The 22,589-nt window shown below is 29.1% G+C and overlaps 1 protein-coding gene across 2 annotated transcripts in view; it reads left to right on the forward strand.

Moving 5' to 3' along the window:
- The window catches only part of mAChR-A (muscarinic Acetylcholine Receptor, A-type), a 225,929-nt gene extending 213,783 nt beyond the window's left edge, over positions 1-12,146 (forward strand). For both annotated transcript variants that reach the window (XM_071188208.2, XM_071188207.2), the window contains one exon: positions 9,912-12,146. In XM_071188208.2, the coding sequence (XP_071044309.1) occupies positions 9,960-11,957 (1,998 nt within the window). In that variant the 5' untranslated portion in view covers positions 9,912-9,959 and the 3' untranslated portion in view covers positions 11,958-12,146. The remainder of the gene's footprint in view (positions 1-9,911) is intronic.
- The last annotated feature ends 10,443 nt before the right edge of the window (positions 12,147-22,589 follow it).

Below are 22,589 nucleotides of genomic sequence, written 5' to 3' on the forward strand. Positions count from 1 at the left end.
ATATATATATATATATATATATATATATATATATATATATATATATATTCATACCGTAAATTCATACAGTTGTGAGGTTTTTTTTCCGGACCTTTTCTTCAAGCGCTCTTTTTTTCAGCCGCCAGTCATTTCTATGGTACAAATCATTTTATAATCTCTGAATAAATTTTCAGTATTTCTAGATTACATATTTAGTAATCAAACACGGAAAAAAATGTGAAAGGTTCATAAATATGAATGGTTCAAAATGCAAGTACAAAAAATTAAAGGTTCAAAAGTAAAAAAAAGATAAAATTGATAACATTTATAAAAAAAACGCCATTTTTTTAAAATTGTACTGAAAAAAGAAGCATAATCATTTAGTGAAGAAAAAACTGGAAAGTAAGAACAGAAGTCTTTTTCAGTTTCCAGTTCTTTCCTTTTCTTTTTCTTTTCTATAAGTTTTTCTCTTTTTTGTATACTACTATAATTAAACGAAAAAGTATTTTTATTAAAAAATAATTTAGATATATGCTAACCTAGCTTTCAAGGCACTTTTTAGGAATAAATATTATACTTATTCAACTAATGTAGTTTACAAACTTACGACTCACCACTATTTAATTTTCAATAGATATTAATGTAATAATTGTATTTACAGCTAATTCTACTGAATCACATTTTGAATCCCATCGTAACATCGCGTAGCTACATCTGCATTAACCGGAAATACTCGAAACCAGTTAAAAAATTTTATTTATCTCCTAGCTGAATACCAGTTCTATACATATATATATACATATATATATACATATATATATACATATATATATACATATATATATACATATATATATACATATATATATATACATATATATATATACATATATATATATACATATATATATATATACATATATATATATACATATATATATATACATATATATATATATACATATATATATATATATATATATATATATATATATATATATATATATATATATATATATATATATATATATATATATATATATATATATATATATATATATATATATATATATATATATATATATATATATATATATATATATATATATATATATATATATATATATATATATATATATATATGTAAAAGTTTATTTTAAGCAATTTTAATAAGGGCAAGGTTATTATTTTTCTCAAGTAACAGTTCAAATATGGTCTCCCTCCCCAATAAATTTTATCTGAAGTCGCCGAAGACTGTAACTCACTACAATATTTGTTTTTAATTTTTATCACTAAAAGGGCACAATTATGACATTTGATAAATAGAACTGCACAACTAACTCCTTTGATAAAAAGAACTGCCTCCAGGACAAAACGTTCCAGAGCAATCAAAATCAAAGAGACTCTGCAAAATGTCATAATTACATATCGTTACAAAATTGCATTAGAAAAAATCAAATTAACGGAACTGAAAAATTTTAATAGCTTTTTTTTTATATATAACTTAAAGGCAAGAAAAAAATTAATGGTACAAAATTAATCAACTGAAGATAATAAAATACAAAATAATACAATAAGTTTAACAGGATTTTTAAAAAAATGAACTACTTTCACAAAAACAAATCAATATTTGTTTGTAAATTTTAATGCTCTGCAAAATATTGCATTATTTTGAGCATACTGATTTCTTATTAGAAAAAATGTGTACAAACAAGCAAAGTGAAATATAAATTTTATCGTCGATAGATGGCAGTACCATATACAAAGCCTTTTACTATTTTAAAACAACTTCTAATGGAATCTTCAAAAAATTTTCGAGCCTGAAGAGAAATGAAAGTTTTAATGAAAAACAAGACGGAAACCAATTAATATACAAATTAATTCCAGTGGTCAAAAAATTCCCTTTTTTAACTTAATCGAAGCAGTTTAAATTCTTAGAATGCGAAATGAATTATCTAACGTTACCATTCAAATTTTGAGTTAATGCTATATAATATAATAAATACCAAACAATATTTTATTTTTTTTCATTGATGGAGATACACAAGTGTAGTCATTTAGAGAAAACATAATTTAATAAAATTAAAATTTTGCAAGCAGCTTCATTTTCTGATATTAATTCGGAAATATTTTTATCGCATGCTTATCTATGATACACTGTTTAAAATTTTGGAGCGTTTGAATTATTTATTCGAAATTTTCTTCCACTTTTATCCGGTGTTAATTCGAACTCTATTATCGTATTTCTTAAACTCGATTACGCACGATACTATGGTTTAAATTGAACGGTGAAATTTAACATATTATTAAGGTTTTATAAAATTTTTATCATATTATGGTTCAGAATGACTTTATTATTGTTTCACTCTGAACCAATTTTAAGACAATGTATAAAATTAAAAGAGCGTGATGCTGAATTCCAAAACTATTATAAAAACGCATTGACCACAACAGAAAATAATGCATAGTTGCATAACCTTCAAATAAATAATGGGTACTACAAAAATAGTCATTTTTAAAGCATGTTTTGACTAAAAAACATTATTTAACATAACTTTTAAGCAAAACAGCTTTAAAAATAAATTATTTTAAAACAAGAAATAAATATATTATTTTTAGTTGCAACTTATTTTAAAATTAATGTTGTGTAATAGTAAAATATCGTCAGTGAGTTTCTTATTCTGAACACATCGAATTGTAAGTTAAAGAAAAGAGACAAAACTGGAAACGCGTGTTTAAGAAATCGGACACAGCTCAAAATATGTGTTTAAGAAAATGGATAGAGCTTAAATAATGTTTTTAAGAAAATAGCCAAAGCTCAAAATGTGTGTTTAAGAAAATGAACACAACTCAAAATGTGTGTTTAAAAAAATGGACACAACTCAAAAAGTGTGTTTAAGAAAATGGATACAGCTCAAAATGCATATTTAATCAAATGGACAATTGATTTAATTTTCAATCTTCTCTTACGAAAATTGTTCTTTTCTTACCGAATAAATTATTGAATACAAATAAATTTACTATATGATATCCATTTACCTAACTCACTTAGTATGCGCTTTAAAATAAGTCTCTTTTGAAAAGATGTAAAAGTCAACAATTCTTTTTCGCAAGATTGTTACAGATTTGATAAATTTATTATAATGATATTAAATTGACGTTGTTTGAATTTAGATTTTTTAAACCTTTAAATCATTTAGTGCTCTGAATACGAAGAGACGTCTGAAAAGTTACATCTGAAATATATTTAGCCACTCCAACTCCGAAATTGGAAACTTTGCCCAACACGTCCTAGAAAAGAGAAGGCCTCCGCACGGGTTACCACAAAATAGAAATCCGATACATTAGTCCGAACGTTGTGACATCTTTAGTATTTCTCCTAATGCACAGTGCAGAAGCCGAGACGCTGTAACATATTTCGTATTTTCCCCACTGCGCAGTTTATGTTCGTTACGCTGAACTACTAAATTAATCCTTGGGGAGGCCTTCTTTCTTATAAGAGGCCTTGCTTTGCTCCATAATGATTATACTTACGCGTTTAGAAAAGTAAGGAAAAGATTGCTCGCTAGGTTGTTAAATTTGGGTCTAACTTTATAAGGGTGCATTTTTTGCAATATTAGTTCTCTTAAACACGCATTTTGAGCTGTGTCTACTTTCTTAAACACATATATTGAGCTGCGTCTGTAATAAAAAGTTCACCAGCATATTATGAAAGTCAATAAACTCTCTCAGACAAATCGATTCAATGTTAACACATTATATAGTCCAAAAATTCTGGTCAAAATACGGGGCAAAATACGGCGCCAATGAAAACATCTTTCCATTAAATTTGAATCATAATATCATGTGATCAAGCTCAAAATAAGCTTAATAGCTTATTGAGGTGAATTTAAAGTAATTGCAAAAGAATAAGAAGACAGAAAATAAGTTATAAGCAATTTTTAAGTCGTATGTTTCGTTATAAAAAAGAACGAAATCTGAAAAAACTTTCTGGAAAAATCGCAATGGATTTAAATGCTCAACACTTCGTTATTCCTTATTGGGTAATTTTGAAATGCTTTAGCATTGAACTTGATTACATGATAAAAAAACACTTCTAATCCTCATCAGATAATCAAACTGAATGTTACGCCTTTCATCCCATCTTCCTCCCAACTGATTCGATAGTGTTTTGCTTCCTCGTTATTAAGCTTAAATTTTAATTTGCAGCTCCTAGTACTATATTTTAAAAGCAGAAATTAAAGAATACCTTTAATATGGAAGAACAAACTTCAATGTAAGTTTTAAAAACCTTGGTTGTAGCAAATAACTTTGAAAAATGCGTTCAATTGTTATTCTCTCATTTACGTAGCAACAAACACAAATGAAAATAATGCATATACAAAGCCAAAATAAAGCATGTACAATGTTCATTGTAACTTCTTTAAAAATTATTACCACATTTCAAGTGCCATTCTGTGAGCTCAAAATCCCCAAATCAAAATACGTGTTCTTAAGATTTTCACCAGATTTTATTGACTTTCTTTGTGACGAGATTAAGATTTTCATCAGATTTTATGGAATCTTGACTTCCTCTGTAACGAGATTAAGATTTTCATAAGGTTTCATTGAATCTTGACTTCCTCTGTAGCAAGATTAAGATTTTCATCAGGTTTTATTGAATCTTTATTAATCTGTAACGAGATTGAATCTTGAATCTTTATTAATCTGTAATCTTTTTATTGAATCTGTAACGAGATTAAGATTTTCATCAGATTTTATTGAATCTTGACTTCCTCTGTAACGAGATTAAGATTTTCAACAGGTTGTATTGAATCTTGACTTCCTCTGTAGCAAGATTAAGATTTTCATCAGGTTTTATTGAATCTTTATTTCCTCTGTAACGAGATTAAGATTTTCATAAGGTTTCATTGAATCTTGACTTCCTCTATAACGAGATTAAGATTTTCATCAGGTTTTATTGAATCTTGACTTCCTCTATAACGAGATTAAATTTAGGGGCGACCCAAGCACCAGCTTTTTCACTACACATCTCAGTCTAGCTCATGAATCCTTTTTCTTAAATGAAATACGAGATTCTTATTAAATCATACTACCATGATGCTTACCGCACTAAAACTGTTTAAAACAGCGATCCTCAATCTTTTAATCATCACGGACAACCAACATAAAAATAATAAATCTCACAAACCACTGCCCCATTCTTCTTTTTCTTTTTAGGAAAGTTTCCCTGTTTATTTGAGTGGATTTTTGAATATCTCTCTCCAGAACAAGATTGACGTGTTTCAGCGATTTTTAAAAAAAAAAGAATTTAAAGTTAAATGTAATTTTAAAAATCGTATTCAACTTGGCAAGTTTTTAATTAAACACACTGGAGTCTAAAAGTTAGAAATACTTTATATCAATCAATCTCTTAATCATCATAGATCACCAATCAAAAAATAATAAATCTCACAAACCACTGTCCCATTCTTCTTTTTTTTCTTTTTGGAAAAGTTTCCCTGCTGATTTGAGTGGATTTTTGGATATGTCTTTCCAAAACAAGAGTGACGTGCTTCGGCGATTTTTAAAAAAAGAACTTAAAGTAAGATGTAATTTTAAAAATCGAATTCAACCTGACAAGTTTTTAAATAAACACACTGTAGTACACTGGAGTCTAAAAGTTAGGAATACTTTAATACCAGACATATGTGTAAGAATATTTGAATTGAAATTTTTATTTAAAATAACAATCAGGAACGAGAAAGAAAAATCTAATGAGTATAAGGATTAATTAAAATTCGCTTAATAATTGCAATGAAAGTAATAATATTCAATCAGAGTAATTTCACGAATTCTCATCAGTGTAAAGTTACAAAATTGGACTGGAACCATAAATCCTCATTCGTTAACAATTATTTCACTAGCGTAAATTAATTGTATCACGGCCATGGCAACAGCGGGCAACAGCGCTGAATGGCAACAGCGGGCTTAAAAACAATTTCGCGGAGAAAAAGTAGCAAATTGATACACGTATTTCCTAAAATCTTCAAGAAAGATGTTTTTTGGAAGAATATATTTTTTGACAAACTTAATTATTTAAAAACAATCTTAATCTAAAAATTTACATTTTATTTAATATTATAAACAGTTTACTGAAATTATAAGCCTGAATGAATTTGTAAAGATTTTTCGAAAGATTAACAGAAAATGTATTAACATTTAAAGTGGTTTTAAAAAAAATCTAAAGTTAGAAATTTATTTGCACTGCAGCGAAAAGACAATTTTACAAATTGACTTTGACAGAAAAGTTTCAACTTCATTTAGAAGTTCTTAGAAGGAATCCTCCTTCGAAACTAAATCTATTATTTAACGAAATAAATTAGATACCTTCTTGATTATGTTAGTCTCCAGGGAAAATTCTGTTGAGAAGGTTGAAGCTGCTATCTAATCATTTAAAACAAATTTTCAAACACTGATTTAATTAAATTGTTAATCATTACATTTCGGTGTTTGTAACGATATAAAAGGTACTAGAAAAATGATTCTTAGTTTACTTGTTTTCTTAAAAATATCTCTACTCAAACGAATCAAATATTAATTAATTTAAATATCTTTTTTAACACCATGTAATTAAAAAGTTCTAGAAATTCTTTTTGTTTGTTAATAATCTCATGATATTTAATTCTTGAAACTAAATAGTTACTTCAACAATTTTCGCTAAAATATTAAGTCTCAACTTTTTGTTTTAAGCAACATACATAATGTTGCTCAAAAATTTGGAAAATTATTGTTTGAAAGTGAGCCGTGCTTGGAAGATTTTTACCTTCAACGCAGAAAAAGACTGTTAAATTATTGAAATTACATTTGTAAAATCCTAATGTAATATGTAAATGTAGTATGTAATCCTTGTGTAATATGTAATTTGTAAAATTTGTAATATGCGAAATCCTAAAAAAAAGTAGTTTAAAAAAATATTTTTCCTTCATATTCAAATATTTATGAATAATTAATTTTGTAAATTTTGTAAAAAAGTAGTTTAAAAATTTTTTTTTTCAATCGTATTCAAAAATTTATCAATAATTCATTTTGTAAATAGTAAATTAAAGATACTTTGGTGATGAATAACTGTTTCTTTTTAATCCAGATAACTGTAAATAAGTGCAAATTTGAAAAATTGTTGTTTGGAAGTGAGCCCCATGTCTGGAAGATCTTACCTTTAATGCAGAAAAAGACACTGCAATTTCATTCTGCATTTCATAACCATCAATTAATATTAAATATAATATTTTTCTTTTGTTTTGACCTGAATTACTACAAAATAATGAAAAAATGTGACAAATATGCTTAATACAAATTTTGCGTTAAAGGATTAAGTGATTATTTAATCATTTAGGTTTTAGGCTCGTAGAAGCATACATATTGAAACTAATACCTAGAATGATGGCAGAAACCATAGTAGCCTTTTAGGTATTTTGCAATATTATAGAGAAATTTGTAGCTTTTCGTAATCATTCTAACACGTCCTTATAGTATTAAAATATAAATTTAGATGCATCGACTTAAAATGCGATGATTTTGTATATGCTCTTCTAATAATCAAGCCTCTACTATACCTTTAATAAATTATTATTTAGCATTTTTTTAGATTTTAGATGCATATTAAGCCTACTGAAAAATTCTGACAACGAAAAAACATGAAAACTAACTATGGAAGAATTCGTTTGTTTTCCTCAATTAACCTAAATGCTAGTTAATTTCAGTCAAAAAATTCTCTAGGAAAACAAATTCTTCTTAATGCTTTATCGAGTAAGGGTTATGTCTCAGTTTGTCTTATTTTGTCTCATAAAATATGATCATTGACATAGCCGCAACTCTAGTAAGAATCTGTAGCGTATCTACCACTACAAAAATTGCAATTACAATTCACTAGTATATAAGGCATGCTAACTCTATTCTATGGTGGGGTACCTTTTCATAGATGAAGGTTGACATTATCGATAACAAATCACTCCCACATTGGTGACCCGGACGTGATGTGAACACGCCTACCTTGGCGCACTCGCCCACTACGATTTGAACACGCCTACTTCGATGGATGGTCCGCATTGAACAGTTGACTTGCTACTTGGGACTGCGACATTGCCCTTCCCGCGCTGTTGCTTCTCAGTCTCGATCACACACAACGTATACACTCGACTTCTAAAGACAACACAGGAGCGACCACGACCGTGAACTTAATACAGCTCTCACAATCAGCACGCAAAGAGTACGGTGATCTTAATGCAGCTCTCCCGGCTTCCCACAAAACAGCAATGAATCAACTAATGGTATCCGTTCATCGAATTCTATCACAAACATAATTTTGGTGGGGGAGTACTGTAGCATATCTACCACTACAAAAATTGCAATTATAATTCTCTAGTATGCTAACTCGATTCTATGGTGGAGTACCTTTTCATAGATGAAGGTTGACATTGTCGATAACAACTCACTCCCCATAAATCTGTTCAACGCTAGTCATGAGATTCAGTTACGCAATTTACATATTCATATTAAAAAAAATAAATGAAAAGAATGAAAATCCATAAATGAATAAAAAATACAATTTATTTCAAATTTTATTTTGCCAAAAACAAGAAATTCTTTTAATCTGATGATTTCCAGTTAGAAAATAATTGCCACTGTTGCCAGGATTTTCATACATGTAAGGAATTTAGAATATTATTTTTCAAATTTAAAACGCAGCTAATAAAAAAAATTGAATACTGTATTCTCAAATTTCAAGACGTAACCCTCATAGTTATTGAAAAAACATATATATCTCGAATACGTAAATAGAATGTTATAAACATTTAAATATCTTGTCCTTGGCATATAAATCATTTTATTGCTTTATGCATGCAATCTGGAATTTAGATTAGAGGGATAATAATCACTGATATTTATTCCTAATCCTGTATTTTTATACATCAACTAATTTTCTCAGAGTGTCACTCATAATCAAGGTTAAGAGAGAAAAAAGTTTGTCTCTAAGCTTAATTAGAAATACATAGAAATAACATGACAGTACTTCAGTTTCACAAAATATTGTGAATAGTAATGCGTGTAAATAACGTAATTCTATTTCAGCTTAATAATCCATAGTAAATAGAAAAAACATAGTGATGTGTCTTAATTTAATGAAATATTGTGAGCACATTCAAAAAGCGTAAAATTATTTCAAATTATTAAGACATTGTAGATAAAAATGAATACAAAAACACAAAACGACTTCATGGTAAAACATTTTAACAATTTCAAAAATTCATAATTAAAAACTCTTGCTGAATTATATCTGTAATTGGTTTACTAATTAGTTCAGGTAAGAATTCAGAAAACTTGTAACGCACCCATTAAAAAACAATACTATAGACCAATTTACTGTAAAATTATCACTCTTGAAAAAATGTGTCTTATTATAAAAATATGTCTTTTCACTATGTTATAATCGAAGCTCTTTTCACAAAAAAAAAAAAAAAAAGAAAACCTTAACTTAATAAAATATTGTAAAAGAAGATTAAAAAAAATCGAATACTTACAGTTGCTAGATTAAAATATATGTTTGAACAGTTCAATAAAAATTTCAAAAAAGAATTTTCTGAAAATTGAATGAAATATTATTTTTAATAAAATTAAATTTCTGAACCCTGTTAAGGAAATATACTATTCATTTTTATCTATTCAAGGTGACTTTTTTAAATATATCTGATTAAAATTTTTAATGATTAAACTGATTTAACTTTAAATTAAATTATTTTTATTAATCCTCAAAAATCAAATAGCATATTAAAATCAATTAAAAAAAGGAACTGATAGAAATCATAAGGCATTAGTATTTTATATCATTTAATGTATTTATAAATAAGTAGTCTTATATTGAAACTTGCTGAAAATCTCTGATTTTTTTTCAGGTAGGTGATTTTCAAATATTTGAAAGAATCCGATCCGCCAGAGGCTTCATGATGGATTCCGCAGCAGTCGAATCTTTTACTACAACAGCTCTGACTCTTTTGATAACCAACGCTATGAATTACACTGAAGCTAATATTTCAGCAAGGTCAACTTTTGAACCTGAAATAGAAAAATCCCCTTATTCTATCATAGAAATGATCCTGATTGCAATCGTAGCTGGTTTTCTTAGCATAATCACAGTCATTGGTAACATCATGGTCATGATATCATTTAAGATGGATAAGCAGCTTCAGACAATCAGCAACTATTTTCTCTTAAGTTTAGCGGTTGCGGACTTTTCCATTGGCCTAATCTCTATGCCTTTATTTACTATGTATTTACTAATAGGGACTTGGCCACTTGGAGACTTCGTCTGTGATTCTTGGTTAGCATTTGATTATTTAAATAGCAATGCTTCGGTTCTAAACTTACTCATAATAAGTTTTGATCGGTATTTCTCAGTTACAAGACCCTTAACATATCGAGCGCTTCGAACAACAAGAAGAGCTGCGTTTATGATTGCCTCTGCATGGGTAATATCATTAATGCTGTGGCCACCATGGATCTATGCGTGGCCTTACATAGAAGGGGCAAGAACTGTTAAGAAAAATCACTGCTATATTCAGTTTTTGGAAACTAATTCATATGTTACTTTTGGGACAGCATTAGCAGCTTTTTATGTTCCAGTAACTGTTATGTGCTTTTTGTATTGGAGAATTTGGCGTGAAACAAAGCAAAGGCAGAAGGATTTGAGTCATTTGCAAGCTGGAAAAAAGGAAGACAGTCGAAAATCAACATCTAGTGATGATCCACCAGAGCATGAAGAAGTAGTTCGGAAAACAGAAGAAAGTAAAAAGTTTCGTTCCGATTCTTGCGTTCTAGAAGAAGAAACAGAAACAACTTATGTTCCAACATCACTTTGCGTAGAAACATCTAAATATCTCCCAAAAAATCCCGAATCCAAGAGATTGAAAATAACAGAAATCCTACGAGCTTGGTGCAGAATGGATCGTGAAGGTGATCCTCAAGAAGAAGAAAGCACGAGTCATGAATCTCCAGCTACGACACCTGCTTCATTAGAAACACCCATACAACCCTGCTCTAGAACAGCTTCGATGAGTCTTAGAATTGATCATCGCATGCCATTACAAACACAAAATTTACCTTCAACCTCTTCTCAAAAGACGAATGATCAGGCCATACCTATGACTGAAAGAAATGGACAAAGAAGATTTGAGCCAGTTATACCTGAATGGAAACGGCAAGTTACAAGTATGATTCCTAGACCAGCAACCATTCCTGTAGCTCCACCTTCTGTTCCTACAGCTATCCAAAGCACTAATATTGCAGCTATGCGTCCTCGACAACCTGCAATAGCAACAGTTTCTTCTCCTCAAACACCCGTATATTCCCCTGATTCAGTTTATACTATTTTGATTCGTTTACCCCAAAAGTCTGCGTCTGTTGAAGGTGAGACACAACCCTCCATCAAGATGATAATGGATGATGAAGAAAATGCTGATGCGATTGAAGTTCTACCAGATGATCCAAATGCAAAAAATGCTTTAGAAAAAGGAACGGCCAGTAGCTTAGTTAGAGCTGCCGATACTGCAGTGGATGCTATTCGACTACCATTGAATACGAAGCTTGTTCATAAGCAAGTTGCTAAGCATAGAGCTCCTAAGAAAAAGAGAAAGCAGCAAGAACGAAAACAAGAGATGAAAGCAGCCAAAACTCTGAGCGCTATTTTGTTTGCATTTACGGTGACTTGGACACCATATAATGTTTTAGTTCTTTATAAGACCCTCTCGAATTGTGAAGATGATGACTGCATCAGTCCAGGATTGTGGTATTTTGCATATTACCTTTGCTATATTAACAGCACAGTGAATCCCTTTTGCTACGCACTCTGTAATGCAAATTTTAGACGAACATACACCAGAATTTTGTCTTGTAAGTGGCACAATAAGAAGCGGACTCTTGACAGTCGTGGATATTTTACTTAAAACAGCGTTTTTACACGTCTTTATATGCTTGTTGTATGGTGATTGTTTATTGTTGTAAATGAATTTTTAACATAAGTGAAAAATAAGATCTATATGTATTCATATATTCTTCAACAAACATTTGTAGTTTTCTACAAATGACATGTATATACACTGTTCTTTTGTTCTATATAAATGTTTGTCAATGTAGTTTTATAACTTTATTTTTGCCTTAACATACAGGTTGAACAAAAATAAGAGATCAGGTGTTTGAAATCTCAATGCCTAAATACCTGCTGGCAAAAATTTCATTAAATATCACATACATGTGGACCATGGAAAACAAACGTTCGAAATCTTTCAAGTATCGGCATTCAGATATTCAGTTTGGAGAATAATGTCCAAAATCTGTTTAGTATCGGCATTCACATATTCGGTTAGGATAATATGTCCGAAATTTTTGTTAAATATCATTATTTGATATTTACATTAACAGACATCGACATTCAGTCAACACCTCCAAGACAAGAGAAGGCCTCTGCACGGGTTACCATAAATGGGAAATCCGATCATTTAGTAGTCCGAACAGAGTGACATCTTTCATATTTTTTTCTTCACAGAGCAATTTAGTAACCCGAACGTAGTGATATTTTTCATATTACTCTGCACTGCGAAGTTCATGTTCGTTATGTCGGACTACTTAATTGTTGTTGTTGTTGTTAATTTACGTCGCACTAGAGCTGCACAATGGGCTATTGGCGACGGTCTGGGAAACACCCCGGAGGATGATCCGAAGACAGGCCATCACAATTTTGATCCTCTGCGGAGGGGATGGCACCCCCACTTCGGTAGCCCGACGACCTGCGCGCGAAGTCGAGCACTTTACGGTAGCACAGTTTAACGAGGACCAATACCGCGCACCCTCGGTCCCTACGCAGACTGATCCAAGTGGTCACCCACCTGCGCACTGACCGTAGCCAGTGATGCTTGACTTCGGTGATCTGCTGGGAACCGTGTCTTAACGATCAGTCCTCTGCGGGACGACTACTTAATTGGTTCGTGTAGAGGTCTTCCCTCTTGTAGGAGGTATTGATTCAGCACGCAACTGATAAAACAAATTTCTTTTTCACGCTTACAAATTTACTGAGAATCGACCTTTGCAAATGCAAAATAATGATATCATTCAAGCATTATTTTCGCAATTTAATTTCAAAAAATCAATTTTAAGAAGTGAATAGCTTTTAACAGAAAATAAATTTTCGATAATCATTTTTAGCTTCCGTTTTAATTTGTTTATAAATTGCAAGATAAGCCAACGCGGTATTCGCTTTTTTTTTTAGTTCAATTGTCCAGAAATTTTATAATAAAGAAAAATGAGTAAGAAAATGTTTTTTTCAGAATAAAAAATTTTGCTTTGATATTTTTATTTGAGGGGGAAAAAAATACTGTACTATTGAAAACATTCTATTAATGAGATTTGATTGAATAATAATAAGAATTTATTTCTATAGAAAAGTAAAATCTGGGCACAAAAAGTGAAGTAAAACTAAAACTCTGTTAAAGGTAACTATGAAAATATATTCTAAGAATATTTACCAATGAACAGAAAACCAGCATCCCAAGGCACGCCATTGGGAACCCTTTTATTCTAACCCTATTATTATAAGTTCAGCTTTCGAAGGTCAATTCCTTCCAAGCTATCATTCTTTCAAAATTTAAGACATGTTTAATATATAAGTTTTAATAGATTCTATTATCCAAAAATTTCAAAAGGAAAATTGGTTAACTTTTTTTTTTTTTAGACTGGGAAACTGCTTTTTTTAGTCATTTCTATTTAAAAAAATAAATACGTCAAACCCCCGCTATGATGAACCTTCAAGAGACCGAAATTTCGGTTCACTATAACCAGGAGTTCACTATATCCGTTACGCAGGCAATTTCACTAATGGTTCCCAAACTCCTCCCTTTTATTACATTATATTCATATAAATGACTGAAAAATATTATGCAGTAGCAAAAAATTTGTTATTTTTCATCACTCTTCGTCTTGCGTACAAATAAAAATTAGTAATCTTTAGCTGATGAGCAATCCTCATCATCAGATATGGAAACACTTCCCGACTATCAGATAATTTTTCCTGAATTTCTGTTATTCCGCTTTTTAAACCTGTCTAACCTGCCATTCGAGCACATAAAAGTAGTTTCTATAGATGGTTTTAAAAATCGCTATATGTATTTTTTTTGAAGTAGAAATTTCAAAATTATTACAAAGAAAATGGGGAGGGAAATCAGTCGAAGACAGAAAAAAGTTCATTATATTCAACTTCCTCACTTTTTTGGTTCACTATATCCACTAAAAATAACATTATACGTGTATAGCAAGGCACGGGACCAAGCCTTTCGTTCACTATATCCGGGAGTTCACTAGAAACCGTGTTCACTATAGCCGGGTTTGACTGTATTACACTACTGAAAACAAACTATTGATGAGATTGAATTGAATGATAATAGTGATTTATTGAAATAGAATAGTAAAATTCGGGTAAAGAAAAAAGAGAAGTAAAACTAAAACACTCTTAAAGGTGACTTTAAAAACATATTCGGATTTTTTATTTATTTAAAAAAAAATACATTTATATGAAACTAGGTTTCCAATGAAAATGCTCAAGATACACCACTGATGGGAACACTTACATAAATTATTACTCTTTTCTGTTTTATTAGTTTCACTTATTTCTAAGTTCAGATTTCGACGGTCAGTTACATCTAAGTTATCATCTTAAACATTAAAGCATCTTTAATATTAAACAATCATTTTTAAAACAAATGATGTAATAAGTTTAGCATATACTTACTAGGAAACGTTCCCAAGCTAAACTCCTAGAATTCAATGAAATATTTACAGGTGTTAGAAGAACTCATAGATAATCCATATTTTTAAAAAAATTAGCAGCTAAATAGCATTAAGCGAAATGGAAAACAATATTCAACTTTCGGGTAATGGTTACTAAAATCATACAGTTATTAAAACTTGGAGATTTTTATTTTTAAAAACTAAAATTTCCGAATAGAAAACTAGTTTCACAACAACCACACCACGTTGAAAATGTTATGATATTGTTATGACATTGTTATTTAAAAGTCACTAATAATTAAAAAATTCCACCTCCAAGACTTTTCGACATAAAAGAAAATTGCGTCTTGATAATTTAGTTAATTTATATATTAAAAAAAATCGTTAAAGCGAATTTTAGTGAGAAACAAAACAAAAATAGAGCCTCTAGCTAATCCGTTTAACTTCTCGTAAAGAATAATAGAAAATTCAGGATTAAATGCGAAATATATCTTCAAATCCAATTTCAAATAGTTTCGAATGCATAATCCCTCTCCAAATTTAAAATTATCACAATGAAAACTTGGAAAACTTGTTGCAAGAAATTGGCGTTTTTCTATGAATTCTTCAGACGTAATTATTATTTCTATGGATTCTTCCGACGTATTAAAGCATTAGGTGTTAAAATTTTTTATTTTTATAGCTTTACCCCTGAAATTCAGCTGCTAATATTCAGGAATTGGATCATCTAATAGTTTCTTTTAATACCTGTAAAATTTACATCGAATTCTATGAGGTTAGCTAGAAAGCGTTTCCTTGTTAGATTTAAATTATTTCAGATCAAAGTATGATGCCTGACGTATGAAAAATAAAGACTATGATCGACATCTACTCGTACTATTGGCGATCGAAATGGGCTGCAGGTGGCGTCGAGCAGAACGCTCTACCTATGGCAACACTTCACATGATTTCCCCATTAGCGTGTGGAAAGTCATAGAGGAGGGAAGTACGTTAGTTTCTCTCTTGATTTTCATATAGATTAAAATCTTTTAAGTTGGAAAACTATATGGAACTGAAAACTGCATTAAACATAGTTCTAAAGAAAAGTATCACGGAAATTTTGAAAGAATATTTTTATTGAATAAAAAGGAAAAATATGAAGAAAAGGGAAAATATCATAGTACATTCCTATACAACTGAAAAGAGCAGGAGAGTGAAGGGAGAAGGGCTAAAGGCATGAAACCGGTCTCTCCCCAGATGGCGTATTCGAGTGTTGCGATCGCGAATTCAAGAGATGACCATTTACAAGAAAAGCAGTCATTACACAAAGCGCAGTATAAGATAAAGGGACAGAAGTAAGGGTCACGAGCTTTTAAAATGGGAATGAAGTTATTTCATGGATTACATACCTTTCCAATTTCACACTTTAGGTAAAAAGTAGAAAAGAGGAAATGTACAAATTTTTAGAAGTAACTAGTTGTAGTTCATTCACGTCGCACTAGAGCTGCACAATGAGCTATTGGCGACCGTCTAATAAACATCCCTGAGGATGATCCGAAGACATGTCATCACAATTTTGATCCTCTGCAGAGTGGATGGCACCCCCTCTTCGGTAGCCCAACGACGTGCACGCGAAGTCGAGCACTTTAAGGTAGAACAGTTTAACGAGGACCAGTACCGCACAGCCTCGTTCCCTAAGCAGACAGATCCAAGTGGTCACCCACCGGCACACTGACCACAGACAGTGATACTTGACTTCGGTGATCTGTTGGGAAACTTGTCTCAACGATCAGTCCACTGCGGGACAGAACTATATAGAATTGTAGGGCTTAGCACAACAGAAAGATAGGACACATTTTAAAGTTTCTCGGGAAAGTGTTTCAAGAAATAATTTTCATGTAAATAAGTTGTTTCAATGTATTGTGCTGTTATCGAAAGAAAATTCCGAAAAATTACATGTGTGGGAAAACGTTTGATATAAAAATGTCACTTTATATGGCCTACCACTATATTTTTTACTGCCCTTAAAATACCAATAGCGTGTAAGAAAAATGTAAATTAATTATAGAGCTTTTTATTCAGATTTTTAAATTATTTATATTCAGTAATTGTCAAAATTCTTCTTTTAAGTCTGTCATACTAGCTATACCTATTTTTTTTTAAAGTTATTTAATAGTTTTAGAGGGAGGCTTATCACATTTTATAGATTTCATTTTACATGTTGGTTACAAGGTTACAATACAAGGGACAATTACTTACATTCTGTTTATTAAAAAAGTTTCATAAAATTGCTATTTTTACCTCAAGAGTTATAATAATTGAATTCAAATGTTTTTCAATTTTTTATGATAAAAGATTTAAGATAGATTATATTCTAAGTAATCTGGGTACATGATAATGTTGTAAATTCTGAAAATTGTTATAACTGGTTGAGACATAAGGAAATGATTAAAAGGTCAATAACTTCAGAACATTTTTGATTAGTCTATTTTTTGTATAAAAAATAATAATAATAATAAAAAAAATTGGTTAATTTTTTTTTTAAAAAAAAGCTCGATTCTAAAGAAAGAGAAACTTGAAAAATATTTTAGCTTTTTGATAGCAGACCCTGCATAGAACATTTGCAAGCCTGTTTTACGTAAGCAAGAATAAAATATTCAGATGAAAATAATCTAATTTTCATTTTAACTTCCCCATAGTATATATTATAACTAAACCACGTTTATCATAACGGGATTCTATGTAGACAGATAAAAAACTGAAATTGAAACTTATAAATTTTACATTTCTTGAAACACAGGCTTTTACGGAAAAAAATTTCAAAAGTATAACATTTTAGCTTTATTTTCTCAAGTGCAAACAAAATTATTTAAGAGTCCAACATGCTAAGTAATCAGTTTTTCTGTGGATGAGCCCACTGTCACTGTAAATATTAATTTACCATACACACAAGATTTTTCATTCCTAACCAAGAGGACATCTGCCTCATTATCAACATTTAAGTAAATAAAGAAATTGAGGTATTTTTAGTTATTGTTATATTAGATTCAAATATTATTATTAATATATTAAACAAAAACATTGAACCATGCTAAAGGAAAATGGAATTTTATAAATTTTTAGAATGCACAGTTATTTCAAGTACATAAAAGTGAATGAATCTACATGTCACATTTAGACTGAAGCACTATCTTAAAACATTAAACCGAAAAATAAAGAACAAACTAGAATAAACTGCATCCTAACATGACAGCCTTATTTTAGAGTAGAAAAACTCCAAAATGTTTCATTACGAAGCACAGAGCTTTAAAGTCTAACTAGTGTATTGAGTTTTCTATCTTGCCTGATTTTGCATACCCGCTTTTTGAAAGAAGTAATAAAGTGAGCCAGTTAAAATAAGATAAAAATTCATTGAAATAGGAATAGATTTCTTTACAAGTAAGGCTCAATATGATAAAGAATTAAAATTTGAGCTAAACTCTAACCACTTTTTATATAGCTAATACGCGAGAAAATAGAATAATGAAAATAACTACAATGAATAATTTGCTCAACAATTTGTTAGATTCCTTGGAGGAAAAAAATTCAACATTTTATGTTATATTTGTAATAAGGATTAGCCCACATTAAATAAAAAACTCACATTTATGGAAGAATTCATCAGTTTTATTTATGAAATTAACAAATAATACAATTAAGTACACAAATGTATAATATTCATCTAATTTAAACAACAAAATGAGAGCACTTGAGGTAAAAACTAACTTTCCCATATACGTTTACAAATATACATACTATGTTACATCAAATTAATTTATTTTATAGCTCTAATTTTACAAACTGCTACACAGGAAAGTGCAGTATTTGTAATCTCTCTTTTATTATCACATCTTTGTGTCACAAACCAGGTACAAATTTTAAAAACAATGTCGCATAGAGAAAACTAGTATTGCTTTCAATGTCCAATTCATTCATAAATAGATTTTGAAAGTATGTATTTACGTGTGACATTCAATATAACTAGAGGTATACATTTTTATTATTGACATACAAATTTAAATTTAGTGCTCCTCTCTGTAAAAAGAATTATGAAAGAATATTTCCGAAAAAAATAAAAATTTTATAAATATGGCTTAGTAATATTACTATTGTTATAAAAAGTGAGCAATAGTATTTATAATATAATTATATTAGTTTTTACAATTGCTTTGTGACTATAATATGAACAAGTGGCATGAATAGAGATTTGGTGTATGCAAAGGTAAATACTATCAACAGTGAATAGAAATTCAGTTTCTTTATCTGTTAATCTTTTCATCTACAAAAATAGTTAACAAATAATGACACTTTAACAATTTTTGAAGTATAAAACATGTTTCCACTTCTATATTAAAATTATAAAGACTTACATATATATTAATCAAAAGTATAAAACTTATAAAACACTAAACAATAAAATAAGAACTCAAGCAACACAAGACAATATCTTCGTTTTATATTGGTATAATATTTTAAATAACAATTCCTTACATATATCTTTCTCAACTTGGAAGCACAATAGTATCGCTTATCAGAAAATTATGCAGTCATGAGTGCTAATCACAGCCGTTCAATGTTATCAGTGCATAATACAACAGCACAGGTATATGGTAAAGGTTTGGTTACAAATTCATAGAATAACATTTAAACAGTTTTGACTGGACAGAGATGACATAGGATGAAACTGATATCAAGTGATAGAACTTAAACGTTATTATTTTATGATGTAGAAAAAACATATAAGTTTACTCAAATTTAATTTATTGATACAAATTAGCTTTAATCCGAAATGCATATCTGTTTTATTGTCTTGGTCCCTTTTGAGCCATCTATGAAATATGATATAAATAATTTGTACAAAATATTTTTAGTTAATTCATTTTTAAAGTAAAAAAAATCAAGTTTAAATCAACACAAATAATGTAACATAGAAAATTAACATTAACCAAGGGCAAAAAAATTTTGAATAGAAAATAATACACATTAAATAACATTTAGTAAAAGAAAATTTAAAAAATAAAATGAAGACGAAATCAGCTTTACACAGCTGCACAGGAAAAATGCATCATTTGATAGACAAATACCAGAAAATGGCAACATTATTCATTTCAAGGATTAAATGTCTAAAAGTGACATCCACTAAAAAACGGTGAGACAAATAAAAACATTGATATATCTACTCTCTATTTTCACATTAATGCATGTTTATGACATCTCTGCATTTGATATCTATTCTAGACACACAACACATTATTTAAGGCTGATTAAATGATATATATTATAAAAACTGTTTCTACCAATGTATGTTGCATTAATTTAAAACAATGTAACTCGAAAAAAATCACCAAACATCAATTTTCTACATTTAGGACTTGCTAAATAAAAAAAATTTCAAATTTAATCATAGATGGAGTTTTAAAAATAGTATAATTAATACATTTAATACTAATTAGTGCTGAAAATATTTTTTTTGTGTTTATAAAGAATTTTGACAAGTTGAAGTAAATATTATACTTCTATTAAGCATAAACAAACAGCAGAAATTTAAAATTTATTTGTCTGTAAAAAGAAATTTAATAAAATCCTAAATTTCTATCAAATCTAAAATATATGAATTTCAAGAAAAAAATGGGAAAGAGTGTGAAAAAAAAGAATTATTTTTTAATGAAATATTGATTTGCATTAAAACCGTATACATAAAAAAATATACACTTGACCTACTTTAAAACTTTTCTAACTTGAAATAAATTGGTAAAAAATTATAGATCAGCACAGAATATAAAATAATGAACTTGTATGCATATAATAAAAAGCAATATAAGTAGATTAATAATAAAGAGACTAGCAGAAAAATATTATAAATAATAAATCTGAATTTAACAATTAATTATACTTATTTAAAACATCAACAATTTAAGAAGTATATTGAATTTTTAACAAACGCATCTGATTGTCTATCCTGCAGAAGTAACTGCATAGCATAATTGCATTGTCAGATGCTGTTTCTATATTACATATTATGCTTAAATCTGGAATAAAATGTGGAAATCTCCTTGCTATGAACCCTCTGATAGTTCTGCAAGAAGAAAGTAGTATTTTCACCTTTATTTTTCTTGGCTCAAAAAACTAAGTCTCCCTGTGAGAACTGACACAAAAATGATGTATCAGTGGTAAACATTTTTCCAAATTTCTAGATTTGAAAAAGTGTCAGGAGGTTAAGTTTAAACAAAAAAAAGTTAAGCATATTCCTTTAACCCTCGAAATATTAATCCTGATCTTTTTCTGTACTTTCAATAGCAGGCTATCCAGCATCAAAAAACTGGTTTTCTCCATGTTATTTAATGGAAAAACAGACCGCATATGTAAAATTAACAGTAAAATTTTCCCATGGGCTAAACGCTTAAAAGGTTAATAATCAAACTATAAAAGTTATTTTAATCAAAATGCATTCTGTATATTTATTTAGGAGGATATTAACCCACTGACGGTTCTGCACGTAAAAAGTCGCATTTTAACCTGCAGTCTTCTCTGCATAGCAAAACCGGTTTTCCCATGTTAACTGATAGGGGAACTGTGTATAGGGGAGAAACATTCTCCCAATTTTGCCCATTTCCTTAACCGCCAGTGGGTTAAAGGATTTCATATTTTCATAAAGGAAAATATGAAAAACAACTTAAATAAAAACATCCATTATTTTAATAAAAATAACTTAATTCATTCTAACTTAAAATATAACAGGGGTGAGTTATACTTTTTCTTAATGTGTTTACCCAATTATCACTAGCATAGCCATAAGAAACTCTGTTTGTTGAATGACAGGCATAAATTGATACTTCAAATCTAAAGTTAGAAAATTTGAAGTAATTGCAAAATAGAACACAATAATAATAATACTGATAACAACTTTATAAATAAATATTAAAATCAAATTTGTAAAATTAGTTTCCAACTATCAGTATATTAAGCTAAAGTGATGTTCAGAATATTAACTAATTTTTCATAATAATTCAAATTTTTGTGCTTTAACCATGACTATTAAATTGGGTATAATCATGGCTTAATTTCATTTTTTTAAAAGTCAATATTTGTGAAAATATATTTCATTGATTACATTTACACCAATAACTTTCATTTCTATGAATTACAGTCTTTTTTTAAAAATATTTTTTAACATTTTTATAGATATCAAACATATATGTAAACTATATGGACTTTCCACAAAGAAAATCCTACACATACCAATGACATATAAGATTTGATTTTTACGAAGATAAATCCTTTTTTAATCACAATTTCTGTGTCAAGAAAACTACTCAATTTACTTAAAATTAAATTTTTCATGTTAAATTAGCGACTGAAAAATGAGTATTTATATTTCTTAGAATCTTAAACTATTTTGCATAAAAATATGAAACAGCTTGAAATAATAAGATAGGGATAAAAAAGATTTTAGATTCAAGAGCTCTTTTGTTCCCATTGACTATAAATGTTATGTTGACCAAGATACAAAATATTTGAAAGATAAATACACCTTAATCTCAAATTTTGACTGAAAACTGATTTCTGAATGTTAGGTTTCGTCAAATTTTTCAAAGATTATGCAACTTGCAACCAGTAAATAACAAAGAAAGAAAAAAAATAAAGTAGTAAGAACTTGTGCATCTTGACTAAAATAAATAAGTATTTAAAAGATACTCAAGCATCATTTTGAAGTTAAATGTAGAATCATTAATAATCATTAAATCATTAAAAAAATATACCTTAATAATCATTAAAAATTT

Source organism: Parasteatoda tepidariorum, chromosome 12, assembly GCF_982258835.1.
Source record: "Parasteatoda tepidariorum strain Cologne lab strain chromosome 12, Ptep-v5.0, whole genome shotgun sequence".
Taxonomy (NCBI): Eukaryota; Metazoa; Arthropoda; class Arachnida; order Araneae; family Theridiidae; genus Parasteatoda; species Parasteatoda tepidariorum.